Genomic DNA, 14,412 nt, shown 5'->3' on the forward strand with positions numbered 1-14,412 from the left:
ATCTGAACTAAAAACAAGAAATGCTGAAAATAAAGATAAAGATAGACTATTTCCACTGGTTCGAGATTCTAAAACTAGGGAGCATAGTATAAAAATTAGGACCAGACCGTTCAGGAGAGATGTTCGGAAGCACTTCTTCATGCAAAGGGTGGTAGACGTTTGGTCCTCTCTCCCACAAACAGCAGTTGAAGCTAGAACAGTTGTTAATTTTAAATCTGAGATAGATAGATTTTCGTTAAGCACAGATATTTAGGGATATGGGCCAAAGGCAGGTATATGGAGTTAGGCCGCACATCAGCCATGATCTCATTGAATGGCGGGACAGGCTCAAGGGGCTGAATGGCCTACTCCTGTTCCTATCTTCCTATGTTCCTAAATACACAGCAGGTCTGGCAGCATGTGTGGAGAGAGAAGCAGAGTTAACGTTTCAGGTCAGTGACCCTTCTTCAGAACTAACAAATATTAGAAATGTAAAAGGTTTTAAGCATGCAAAGCGGAGGGTGGGGCAAGAGATAACAAAAGAGAAGGTGTTGATAGGACAAGGTCACAGAGAATAACTGACCAGAAGGTCACAGAACAAAGGCAAACGGTATGTTAATGGTGTGCCCAAAGAAAAAGCGTTAGTCTGAATTGACTGTAAAGCACAGAACACTCCAAGCACAAACATTAAAAAAAAACCAGAAACAATGGCTAGCAGAGTAGAAACAAACTAACCAAACTAAAAAAAACTAAAATAAAATTACCAAATAAAAAATAAAAAAATAAAAAAATAACTGAACATAAAAAGGGGGGGCCGTCATGCTCTGAAATTATTGAATTCAATGTTCAGTCTGTCAGGCTGTACCGGCAAAAAAGAATACTTTGGCCAAATACTTGCTAATTCTTGAAAAAAAAGAGAAGATATGGAAAGATGTCAGTTGTCGCTTTTTTGGTTTGGCATCCTAAAATACACATAGATGGCTATCACTAGGATCTTTCTAGAATAGTTCTTTTCAGGCAATGCTGAAGATCAGTTTGGCAGATTTTCCAGGTGAAATCTGGCATCAGGGATTTCTGGCAGGCCTTTCGGGTGGAATGCAGCGTCTATTTCTTTGTTTCTTACACTTGTTTCAAAGAGCTTCTCAAAGAGATGGAAAAGCTGGCAGTGTTTTCAAAGTGATGGAAAGGCTGAGCTTGGGTGACTGCTCTCTTGGCTGATTTTTAAAATTCTTTTCAAAACACTCCACACTCCAACACACTGTCCAAAGCAAAACCAAAAACAACATCTCAAGAGTTAAGCCTCCTGACCCCTTTGAATCTTGACATGTCACTTCTCCGTAAACATCTTCCCTAAGTCAAAAAAAAAGCCCTGCTGGGTATTTATCTGAAGACAGGTGACTTCCAGCAAATGTTGTTTTCAAATATGACCTCTCAATGTCCCTTCAATGACCCCAGTGAAAAAGATCCACAGAATCCTTTTCAATTTTCCCAAATAAAACAATGTCCATAATTCTAAAATACATGTGTCCTCAAAAAAATACTTAACAAAAAAAATAGAAGCACTGTCACAACAGTACTCTGAGAAGAACCCTTAGTAAGTTAAGATAAAGTTGACTCCATGGCCAAAATTTTACCCGCACCCCACCCCCCGCCCCACCATCCTGGGAGCAGGCTGGGAGGCAGGACATGTAGAATCGGGTGAATTGTTGCCACCTGCCTTTGCTAGTATTTTGCCAGCAGTGGGGGAGGTGTTGGACAGCCCACCCTCCATTGGGTCAATTGAAGCCCTTAAGTGGCTAATTAGTGGCCACTTAAGGGCCTCTTCCTGCCGCAGCTGGCAATTTACCAGTGGCGGCTGGGCACTTTGCCAACTGGGGAAGCCACCCATTAAAACCTGGTGGCCTCCTTGAGGTCTCGGTGGAGGGCTCCACTGCTGGAAGACTCCCTCCCACTACTCTCATGATGGACATTCCCCACCCACCCTCACCGGGGTCTGTCTGATTGGCCCTACGATCCCCGGCCCTACTTACCTGAGCTCCTGGCCTCCTCGATGGTTGCTGCTCTGGGGATTGCTGCAGTCCCAGAAGTGGCCAATGCTCCTGGTGGCACTGCTGGGACTGAAGAGCTGCTGGCCCTCTGATTGGCTGGAAGCTCTTGGAAGTGGGACATCCTGTCTTAGAATTCGGAAGCTGCAACCGCAGACAGTTAATTGCCTGAGGCCCATAAAATATGGTCACGGCTTTCAGGGCCACCGTCTCCATGTTAAATCCAGGTCTATCTGCTTCCTATTTCCCATCATTATAATATGGAGGTCCAACACAGTGAGCAGGTTAAAACAATTCAGTTAAACACACAAAACTAATGGAAACATCTGAGAGAAAAACAGCTGTTCAGTAGGAAAGGACAGCTTAAGGTTATTTATTATGTTTTAAATATAACAATGATACTCTATGCTGGTTAAGAAAGATTTATCAAGGATAATTCTACAAAACAATCAGCAGCCTGCTAACCAACAGTAAAAAAAAGGCAACTAATACTTTGATTGCAGTAGCAGAGAGGTAGTTAGAAATCTAAAATTGATATTATTGCTGTGTGCAGTTCTGATCAGAGCCCATCACACAAACGACTCTCAACCTGTAATGGTGCTGTGATGGGCGGCACAGTGGCGCAGTGGTTAGCACCGCAGCCTCACAGCTCCAGGGACCCGGGTTCAATTCTGGGTACTGCCTGTGCGGCGTTTGCAAGTTCTCCCTGTGACCTTGTGGGTTTTCGCCGGGTGCTCCGGTTTCCTCCCACAGCCAAACACTTGCAGGTTGATAGGTAAACTGGCCATTGCAAATTGCCCCTAGTGTTGGTAGGGAATATGGGATTACTGTAGGGTTAGTATAAATGGGTGGTTCTTGGTCGGCACAGACTCAGTGGGCCGAAGGTCCTGTTTCAGTGCTGTATCTCTAAATAATATCACTCAAGCAATACTCAGGTCTGTAACAAAAGCAACAACCTGCATTTCTATAGTGCCTTTAACACAGTAAAATGTTCCAAGGTGCTTCATAGGAACTTTTTCAAACAAAATTTACCCTGAGCCACATAAGGAGGTTTAGGACAGATGACCAAAAGCTTGTTAAAGAGTTTGGTTTTAAGGAGGAGTGAGAGGTGGAGAGGTTTAGGGAGGGAATTCCAGAGCTTAGGCCCTTGGCAGCTGAAGGCATTGTTGCCAATGATGCAGCAATTAAAATCAGGGTTGTGCTAGAAGCCAGAATTGGAAGAGTGCAGAAATCTTGAAGGCTTGTAGTGCTGGAGGATGTCACAGAGATAAAGGTGAGGGATTTGAAAACAATGATAAGAATTTTAAAATTGTAGCATTGCAGGGCAGGGAGCCAATGTAGGTCAATAAGTACAAGGGTAATGGGTCAACGGGACTTGGTGTGAGTAAGGATAGGGCAGTCAGGTTTTGGATGAGCTCATGTTTATTTAGGGTGGAAGATGGAAGGCCATGGAGGAGGGCATTCGTATAGTTAAGCCGAGAAGTGACAAAGAAATAGATGAGGGTTATAGCAACGGATGAGCTAAGGCAGGGAAGTGTCAGTCAAGGGTTAAGGAGGTGAAAGTAGGTGGGCATGGTGATGGAGCGGATATGGTCAATAAAAGCAAAATACTGCAGATGCTGGAAATCTGAAATAAAAACAAGAAATGCTGGAAATACTCAGCAGGTCTGTCAGCATCTGTGGAGAGAGAAGCAGAGTTAACGTTTCAGGTCAGTGACCCTTTATCAGAACAGGATATAGTCAATAGTTCATCCACAGATCATACATTGCACCAAGGTTGCAACCGATTTGGTTCAGCCTCAGAAAATTGGCAGGGAGAGGGATGGGGTCGGTGGCTGGGGAACGAAATCTGTGCCAGGACTGAAAATAATGGCTTTGGTATTCCCAATACTTAGTTGGAGGAAATTTCTGCTCATCCAGTGCTGGATGTTGAACAAGCAGTGTGACAAATCAGAGACAGTGGTGGGTGAGAGAGGTGGTGGTGAGGTAGAGCTGCATGTCATCAGCGAAATATGTAAACCGATACTGTGTTTTCAGATGATGTTGCTGAGGGGCTGCAAACCAATGAGAAGTAGGATAGGTCCTTGGGGGACACCAGAGTTTAATGATGCAGAAGCGTGAAGAGAACCCATTGCAGATGATTATTTGGCTATGAATGGATAGATAGAATGGAACTTGGTGAGTGAAGTTTGACCCCATTTGGGAGATGAAGGATAGGCGTTAGAGGAGGATGGTGTGGTCAATCATGTCAAAGGCTGCAGAAAGGTTGAGAAAGTTGAAGAGGATAGTTTACCACTGTCACTCAGGCCCTTCAATGGTGCTGTAATATTACCACACTAAGAACACTCGAACCTATAATGGTGCTGTGATGTCACATTCATAATACTCAGACCCGGTATTAGTGCTGTGACATCACACTAAGAACACTCAGATTTGTAATGGTGCTGTGATATTATCGCACTTTGAACACTCAGTCCTGTAATTATGCTGTGATATTGTAACATATGTAACATATTTGAAATTCCAGTCTAGTATTATATTATTTAAAATTAAATGAGTTAATGCTTTCAATAAAATTACCAAGTGAAAAATTTCAGACCAAATATGAAGTCCTCATGAGTTCAGTATCAGAGTTGGTTTGTCGAATCAATTATCTTACCTTCCATGTTATTCTTTGGGAAGGCCCACAAGTTATCGGGACATGAACAAGGCTGATAATGACTTGGATAATCCCCATTCTCAGTAAACTCAGACTGATTACTTTTTGGTGAATGGGTGTTGTAGTAGTCACAGTATGCGGCTGAAAGCAACAACAATGCATCAAATATAGGGCTCTTAAATCACATCAAAATATTAGCATAACTATTAAATGTGATAACTGGCTCGCTGACAAGGTTTTTAAACTTTCATTCTATCCCTTCTCTTAAATTATTTTGTGTGCGAGGTGTGATTGTGTCTGAGGTGCCTTTCTGAATGTTTGTGTACTGTGTGCACTTGTATATGGGCAATGTTTGTGTCTGAGGCGCATATGTATGGTGTGCGTTTGTGTATGGGGGGTATTCGTGTATGGGGTGTGTTTGTGTATGGATGTAGTTAAGGTTGAGTGGGTGGCCATGAATATAGGTAGGTCAAAGATTCATAGAGTCATTACGGCACAGAAGGAGGCCATTTGGCCAATTGAGTCCATTATACCTCTCTGTAGAGCAATCTAATCTGTCCTATTCCCCTGCTCTATCCCCATTTCCCTGCAAGTATTTTTCCCTCAAGTGCCCTTCCAATTTCCCCTTGGAAATCATTAACCGTCTCTGCTTCCACCACGATTGTAGGCAGTGAGTTCCAGGCCATTATTATTCACTGCATAAAAATGTTCTTCCTCACATCCCCCATTTGTATCTCTTGCCCAACATTTTAAATTTGTGTCCCCTACACCTTGTACAATAAGCTATTGGGAATAGCTTTTCTTTGTCTACCTTATCTAAACATGTCATAATCTTGTAATCTCTATCAATTCTCCCTTCAACCTCCTTTGCACCAGGTGAACAACCTCGGCTTCTCTAATCTAACCTTGTAGCTAAAATCCCTCATCCTTGGAACCATTCTGGTAAATTGCCTCTGCACCCTCTCAAGGACCCTCACATCCTTTCTAAAGTGTGGTGACCAGAATTGGGCACAATACTCTATTTGTGGCATAACCAGAACTTTATAAAGGTTCAGCCTAACTTCCCTGCTTTTGTACTCAATACCTCTGTTTATGAAGCCAAGATCCCAAATGCTTGCTGACTGGTTTCTCAATATGTCCTGCCACCTTTCAAGGATCTATGCACATGAACCCCAAATGTCTCTCTGTCCCTGTACATTCTTTAGAACTGTGCCACTAAGTCTATATTGTCTCTTCCTTTCCCTTCTGCCAAAATGTATCATCTCACACTTCTCGATATGAAATTCCATTTGGAACTTGTCTGCCCATTCAGTTAGCCTATCTGTGTCCTGTTACAGTCAAATGGCATCGTCCACACTGTTTGCCACACCTCCAAATTTGGCATCATCAAATTTTGAAATTTTACTCTGTATACCAATATTCAAGTCATTTATAAAAACATATTATAGGCACTTAACTGGACAGCATCAGGCTTTCCCCAGGATTAAGGACACCTGCGACGGAACTCCCACCTGCTGAGAGCTGCTGGCCAATCAGAGGCTGGCAGTTCTTTTACGGAGCAGCACCGCCACAAAAGCGGTGGCTGCTGCCGGTAATGCACCCACCTGAGGCCTAGGATCGTCAAGGGACCCAAGCCACAGGTGAGTCATGGCAGGAAGGGTTTCACAAGGTGGGGGTGTGAAACGGAGGGGAATTGTAGGGGGATCGGCAGCAAGGGCAGGGGGGTGGCTCTCAGCAGGCGCCCCACCTCCTTTCCCAATGCTGGGTCCCTCGATCAGAACTAAATGCCTTTGAATGAGGGACACACCCCCCTCCCACATCCTCAGACCCCAGAGCTGACAAGTAACCCACACAGGTTTGCTTAGCTGGCTCCCTGTGAGGTGATAGGACCGCTCGCCACCAGACTAATACCAGTGTAGATGGGATAAGGCCCTTAATTGGGTATTAATACTCATTTAAGAGCCTCAATTGGCAGTGGGGTGGGAAGGCTGCCCATTGGACTTCTCGCCACAGATTTAATTGGGGTGAAAGTGGGAAGATGGCGGAGTCCCCACCCGCCACCAGTACATCCGATTAAATGCTCTCTTCGCCTCCAAACTCAACGTGGGGTAGAGCATAAAATTCTCCCTTTGTTTTTGAAGATAGTCATTGCCTAGCATGTGTGTCACAAATGTTATTTGCCACTTGTCAGCTGAAGCCTAAATGTTGTCCAAGTCTTGTTGCATATAGGCATGGACTGTTTCATCATCTGAGGAGTTGTGAATGTAACTGAAAGCTGAATCATCAGTGAACATCATCACTTCTGACCATAGAATGGAGGGAAGATCGTTGATGAAACAGCTGAGGATGATGATTGGCCTGAAGGCTAAGAAAATTGAGTACCAGCACAGCTCATGTCAATAGATTCAGTGAATCCTACATGTTGAAACCATTTACAACATTTACCCTAAGTGTTAGCTTCCTCTAGAATAAAATATACCGAAGAGAGACAGGTTTGCGAGATTATAGATTAAAGTTCGGCACGCCCAAGGAATTTTTTTATTGCAGTTAACCCCTTTTAAGATGTTCTTGAATGCAAGAAAAACTTACAGCAGAATGCAAGGCTTCTCCAGTTGATGCAGACACCAGCATCTAAGCAGGCTTTAGCATAGACTGCAATCGCACCACACAGACATTCACAGCCTCCAAATATTTCACAACCGCACGTGGTCTGTACACAGCTTTCATAATATGGAACTCGATAAACCTGTTAGCAAAGACAGAGGTAAAGGGTTGCACTTTTAGTCTGTGAAGAATCTCAAATTTCATTCCACATTATAAAGTATGCTTGTTTCTGTAACATTTACCCTCGATCCACTTCACTCCCATCCAATCAGGTTGCATCCTCAATCATCACATGTTGCCCTCACCTCATATCCTGACAGTCTAATGTAGCACTGAAAAAAAAATTGTTAGAAGTTGCCCACTGAGCTTCCAGCTGTTTTAATAACTTCTCTTCTTAACACCGCCCTCTGAGCCCAAAGGTTGTGGGTTCAAGTTCCACTCTAGGACTTCAGAACAAAATCTACGTTGAAACTCTAATGCTGTACTATTGGAGGTCAAAGCAAAATACTATGGATGCTGGAAGTCTGAAATAAAAACAGAAAGTGCTGGAAATACTCAGCGGGTCAGGCAGCATCTGTGGAGAGAGAAACAGAGCTAACGTTTCAGGTCTGTGACCTTGCATCAGAGCTGTTGGAGATGCTGATTTTCAGATGATGTTTTAAACCCAGGTTCTGTCTGGCCCCTCAGATGGATGTAAAAGTTCTCACAGCACTATTTTGAAGAAGAGGAGGGGAGGTTTACCCAGTGTCCAGGCCAATAGTTATCACTAAATCGACATCACAAGAACAGATCATCTGCTATTAAGACATTGCTGTTTATAGGAGCTTTCTGTGTGTAAATTGGCTGCTGTGTTTCCTACATTACAACATTGACTACACTTCAAAAGTATTTCATTGTCTCTAAAGTGGTTTGGGATGTCCGATGATTGTGAAAGTCACTATATAAGTGCAAGTCTTTCTTTTTTTCACCATGAAGATCACTGGCATGTCAAGCTGTTGTGAGGAATTATTTGCATATTGTCTCGTCTCGCAGAAGAGCTGCAAATTTTGCCAGCCACTAGCCCAGCAAGTGAACTTGTTGATTTCACTACCGGATGCATCAGTTACTTCTATACCTTCAGTACATGCAAAAGCCTTATGCATTGATCTGGATACAAATGGCCTTGATTAACTTCAGAGTGGACTCTGGTTAGTTCTGGTTCTTGGAGGGTAGAAAACAAAGGATATTCATTTATGTGGCAAGAAATGTATACAGACCTTAGAATTTGATAAGGATGAATGAGCCACATTTTTATGTAATTGGCAGGCTGAGACTTCTGCCTATTGGCCCATGTGTCTCTGACTCTCCCTGGATAGGGCATTTGTTTAATGACTGTGTGTAGCCACACCAATATCGATGCAATTGTCACACCCACTCCAGGAAATTAGAATATTAGCTGGCTACAGAATTACTGGATGCCTTGGCTCAGTGGTGGCATTCATGACATTGAGCCAGAAGCTTGTGAGTTCAAGTCCTACTCCAGAGCCGGGAGAATGTAATCTAGGCCGACACTCCAGTGTATTACTGAGGGAGTGTTACACTGGCGGTGTTATATATTTGTTTGGTACGTTGCCACCTTTGTTCATCTAGCTTAGACAGATTCTTTAGTCTGGAGTAATTAGAACATTAACCTTTTGTACATTATAATTATGTACAGCTTCACACCAGTCTGTGTGACTCCTCTAAAGCCATGCTGCATCTATCTTCAAGTCTCTCTCACATGTGATCTTTTCTACCATCATAGTAGGAGGTATTCATTACACTCTCTCAAAATTAATCCTTTCAGACCCTTCTCCCCGCAAGTCTTTATCCAAATATATATATTTACATACATTCACTTCTGATTTAGATACGATCCCACCTCCTCCTAAGTCCCTGCTTTCATAGATTCAATCAGTTATGAGGCTTCACAACTCTCCATGATTTTACTGTTGTCAGACTCGGAAGATTGGTAGTTTTCTCTGAACTCTTGTTTCTTGACTTAGACGACCTTCACTTGAGGTTTATAGTATCTGGTGCTTTCTGAACTTCAGGTTCAACATCTGATTCATCCAAATGATGTCTTTGATGAATAAGGATATTCTGTTTCTTCATGTCGTACCTTCTGAAGTTCTTACTAAATAAGATTGCTGTTGATTCTCCTCGCTCTGGACAATTATTCCTTTTCTGCTTTGGTCTTGTATCCGAAGCTTCAGCAGTTCTGACAACGTCAGTAGGTTCCTGGTACAGTATTTCTTGTTATAATTATGGGCTCATTTCTTTCGGTAAGACTTTGTCTCAAGCTCTCTGATAATCCTGGATTTGTAGCCCTGGAAGTAATCTCTTGGGTAGTTGTGTTTGAAGTTTTCTTCCTATTAACAGTTTGGATGGTGCTAATCCACATAACAATTTAGAAATGCTGTTTGAAATTCTTGGTTTTTCTTTAACAGTGCCTTAATAGTTCTGACTCCTCGTTCAGCTTCTCCATTAAATTGTGGAGACCTAGTGGAATGTGTTAGATGTACAAATCCACACTTTTCCACAAAATGCGAGAAGTAATCATTTGCAAATTGTGGCCCATTATCAGACACTATCTGATCAGGTATACCATGTGTTGCGAAGATTTCTTGTAACACTCGAATTACTGCTTCAGTTGTTATTGTGCAACTTCGATTCACCTAGAAAAGTAATCAATGGCAATTAGATAGGATTAAACATCAAAGATGAATAGATCCAACACCAACTGTTCCCCGGTCTGGTTAGGAATCCAGTTGAGATAAGAGGTTCTCTCTGATCCTGTGAACTGCACACATGTCACAATTCAAAATAATTTCTTCTATAGCTTTTGATATTCTCGGCCACCACACGGATGCCTGAGCCTATGCCGTACACTTAGTTACGCTCATATGACTGTGGTGTATTTTCTGCAAGATATCTACCCAGAGTGACTCTGGAATCACCAGTCACTCATCACATACCAGCAAATAATCCACTATGGTAAAGTGTCTTCTGTGTTTGAAGAAGATTTTCATCCTCTAACCAATAACCAATGGGACTCTATTTCAGCCAACCTTGCTTGCAGTATTGGCAGACATAGATGCATTCTTCATCTTGCATTTGCATCTGATGAATTTGTTGGACAGAAATAGAAAATGGGAATTCGCTAATAGTTCTCGTCTTTTGCAGGTTGCCATTATGCCACTATTGCTGACAATGTGTCCTAAAAATCAAATGGACATTTTTGAAAATTCACACTTCTCATTAAGTGTTAGGCCTTCATCTTGCAGAAAATTCACAACTGCTGTAACCAGGACATTATGTTGTTCATGGAATCACCGTGAACTAAGATGTCATCCATATGGCATGTTACACCTTCAAGGCCCTGTAGAACATTCGACCTAGTTCTCTGGAATATTTCCAATGCTGCTGTGATACTGAATGGTAGACGGTTAAAACAAAATCTTCCAAACGGAGCAATGAAGGTTGTCAATAACCTTGACTTCTTATCCAATGGACCTTGCCAAAAGCCACTGTTCACATCAAGCTTCGCGAAGATGTACTTTTGGAACACTTTGCAAAACTTTGTCCACTGAAGACATCAGATGGACTTCTTGTGCCACAGATTTATTAAGTTGAGTTAATTCTACACAAATGCAATGATCACCTTTAGATTTAGGAACTGAAACCGTTCCTGAACACCACACTGTAGGTTCAGTAATAGGAGAAATGACTCCCATCCTGGCCATGTATTCTAGTTGATGTTGAACTTGCTTCATTAATGGATGTGGAATGTTCTGAGGTGTGAAAAGACATACTGGTTTAGCAACTTTTCCCAATGTAATACTATATTTGGTCTTTAGTCTCCCTAGACCAGCAAACAATTTCAGGAATTCCTCTTGGAAGTGACTCCTGGATTCTGGTTGCTTAACTTCTTCTACTTTCTATATAAGATGAAGGTCAATATAAGCTCTTCTACTTAATAGAGAGAATTCCTGATTCCTTAGAACATACAGTGTTTCTAATATTTGCTTTCCCTTGTACGAGAGTGTTGCCTGTAGTTTCCCCTTTACTTCGAGTTCAACCTCTCCTGAGTCACGTAACTGGGTTTCTGCTGGTTGCAGAAAATGTAATGATAACCATGGCACTTTGTCTCATAAGACCATTACACTTGCTCTGGTGTTGAGTTTAAAATTAGCGATATATCCATTGACATATATATCTGCAGACCAAAATGCCTGATTAGGATCATTGATCTCATCAAGAAAGTATTTTGATTGCTGTCCTGATGGAGATTGTTTAACTTTGTTAAACACTCTTTGCTTGAGTGCTTTTTCTTTTGTACTGGTGGGAGTAGAGATTTTAGTTTGGCACATTTTACCAAAATGCCTATTTTCTTATAGTGGAAACATTCTGCTTTATTTGTAGGACATTGTTCGTGCCAGTGGGTACTTTTGGCAGGGTTTAATGGCATCTTTTGCTTCTTCCACCCCCCCAAGGTACCTTTCTCTGATGCCTATTTTACAGCCCTCTGGTAAAGGAACTCTACAGCTTCTGGATTGTTCCGTTGTTCTTCCAGACCTCTGCTTGTCTCACCAGCTGAATAGCTTTGTCCAGGGTGAGGTCTTCTTTAGACTGCAATAAATTTAATAGGGATGCATCAGCAATACCTACTATGAAGTTAGCCTGTAAAGGTCATTGATAAAAGGATCGATTGTTTCGCATAGTTTCTGGACCATTCTATTGAATCTTGTTCTTTCGAAAATCTTATTGCTCTGCAAGTTGAAATAAGAATCAAAAGCTTTTAAAACTTAATTGAATTTGGCAGATGTCTCAATAATAGCTTGTTTTGCAATAACATCATCTGCTATAGCCCCAGTAGAATACAACAATGCGTTAACTTGCTCTGCTTCAGACTGGCTGTTCAATTTGGAAGCAATTCTGTGTCTGTGTCTTATTCGCCAGTGTGACCAATTTTGGGTTTGATTTGGTCCTTCCATGCATCCAAACCTCTCAAATTGTGAATTTAAGCTCCATTGCTTCAATATGTTCTACTTTCACATTTGAGTTATTCCCTCCAGTATCAAAAGCTTCCTATGCTCTTTTTAAATCGCTCTGATTCCCACTATGGCCAACGTCTCTGCCTTTGGACTCTTGCTCATAGATTAAGGATTAATTTCTCCTTGTATTAAACACAGTTTTATAGCATGACTGCCATGCTCCTTTAACTCCCTTCCCATAGTGATTCGAGTATTTGCAGCCTTGTTGCTTGCTTTCTTTTGTGCTCCAGTAACCACATGTAATGGCGCTGACCTCAGATCAGCCCTTGCTAAGGACTATCTCGATGCTGCTTGCCTAGTGTCATTAGGGATGAATTTTTTGCCCACTTTCAGGGTTGCTCACCAGATCCTGGAACGTTGTTTTGTTTTCTGACTCGAAGCCTGCGATCGCTGGACTGGATTTCTACCGTCCATTCACCAAGTCTCTGTGTCTGGAGCTTTTCCACAGCCTCTTCTCGAGTTCTGCAGTTTTGGTGCTTGTTTTCAGGTTAGCCCTTTTCAAAATTTCTTCAAAATCTTCTTCTGGGTGTAGCATGGCAAAAACCACCATTGTTTTCGATCTCACTGCTGATCACCATATTGTATGTTTGTTTGGTATGCTACCACCTTAGTTAGTCTAGCTTAGAGAGATTCTTTAGTCTGGAGTAATTGAAGCATTAACCTTTATTACATTATAACTATGTGCAGCTTCACACCAGTCTGTGTGAGTCCTCTAAAGCCATGTTGCATCTATTTTCAAGTCTCTCTCAAATGTGATCTCTTACATCATCATGGTAGGAGGTATTCTTGGCAATCTCTGAACATTAACCCTTCGAGACCCTTATACTACAGTTGGAGGTACCATAATTCGGATGAGATGTTAAAACCAATGCTTGCTTGCTTTCTTTCTTCCTTTCATGGTCCAACCTGAAGAAATTGTCCAAGACAATTTTGCACCTTTAATCGGTAAGCTGAACATCTCTCTCCAATTAATTGTTCTGCTTCAAAAATGTGGTTTTACACAAGTTATTAGTTTGATGCTCTGAGCAACATTTGATACCAGCTGTCCCTGAAGCCCAGTGTTTTCCAGAATGTAAATGTAAATTCGTATGCACCTGCTCACAAATGGCTTGGAAATTCTAGGGGTGCAAAAATGTGCAGGAATCAGCATGAATGCTCCCCCTCCCAACCTACCCTGAATATGACATTCATAAATAGGAAAGGCTGAGGAAATTCAGCCCCAAGTGTCCTGGATTTTACAGGGCAGTCAAGTTTTAATGGTGAAAATTTGCTAGTGCTACTTGCCTGACTATATCAGCACTATCCACTGGTGGTTTCAGTTTTTTTTGCCTTTTGGACTCTTTTTCCACAGTGATAGAAAGCAAGAGAACATTCTGGAACTGAGACTATCCCAATATTTATGTTACGAATGAAAATTGGAACAGCCTAGAGATGAAAAAGCAAAAATTCAGGTAGTGAAGACGAGGGCAAGTGAACCAATACTGATCCTAAGGTATTTGAGCTGTGAGGAGAGCTTCAAGAGCCTCGGATTGTTACCTCTGGAAAGCAGAAGTCCGAGGAGGGATAGTATTCAAGTTCCTTAAGGGAATAGATAAACTGAAGCCTAATAATGGCTGGAATCTTCTGGACTTACAGAATTTTAAGCCATCAGAACCATTTCAGGGTTCAGACTGTGCTCGTTTCAGCAGCGTACCCTCCAGCAAAATCTTATGGGAGGTAGCCAATTAACAAGCTGCCTCCCCCTTCACTGTAGAGACAGGTATGGGAGGTGGGAGGTGGATACAGCGTGGCCCATTGCGAGGGCGGCTGGCTGCCTTCACTATGCCACCAGTGAAAATGCTGCTGAGAGGCAAGCAACAGCAGCAGCAGGGATTCAACAGAGGCGCCATCTTTATCAGGGGATTGGTAGCCACTGCATCAGTCCCAGCACTATCAGAGTCATCAGTCTCCAGGAGATGCTGACGCAATGGCAAATCACTGACCAGGAAGACAGTCAAAAGCCTTCAAATCATTACAGCTCCGACCTCCTGCTATGCAGCTGCCTCCTCTG

The 14,412-nt window shown here is 42.3% G+C and overlaps 1 protein-coding gene across 1 annotated transcript in view; it reads right to left on the bottom strand.

Annotated features, from left to right (window-relative positions):
• Positions 1 to 14,412, bottom strand: part of LOC137377250 (mucin-6-like) — a 268,629-nt gene that overhangs the window by 15,252 nt on the left and 238,965 nt on the right. Inside the window, exons 30-31 of the mRNA XM_068046793.1 lie at positions 7,273 to 7,429; positions 4,684 to 4,824 (exon numbers count right to left, since the gene is read on the bottom strand). Of these exons, the coding sequence (XP_067902894.1) occupies positions 4,684 to 4,824; positions 7,273 to 7,429 (298 nt within the window). The remainder of the gene's footprint in view (positions 1 to 4,683; positions 4,825 to 7,272; positions 7,430 to 14,412) is intronic.

This window comes from Heterodontus francisci, chromosome 14, assembly GCF_036365525.1.
Source record: "Heterodontus francisci isolate sHetFra1 chromosome 14, sHetFra1.hap1, whole genome shotgun sequence".
Taxonomy (NCBI): Eukaryota; Metazoa; Chordata; class Chondrichthyes; order Heterodontiformes; family Heterodontidae; genus Heterodontus; species Heterodontus francisci.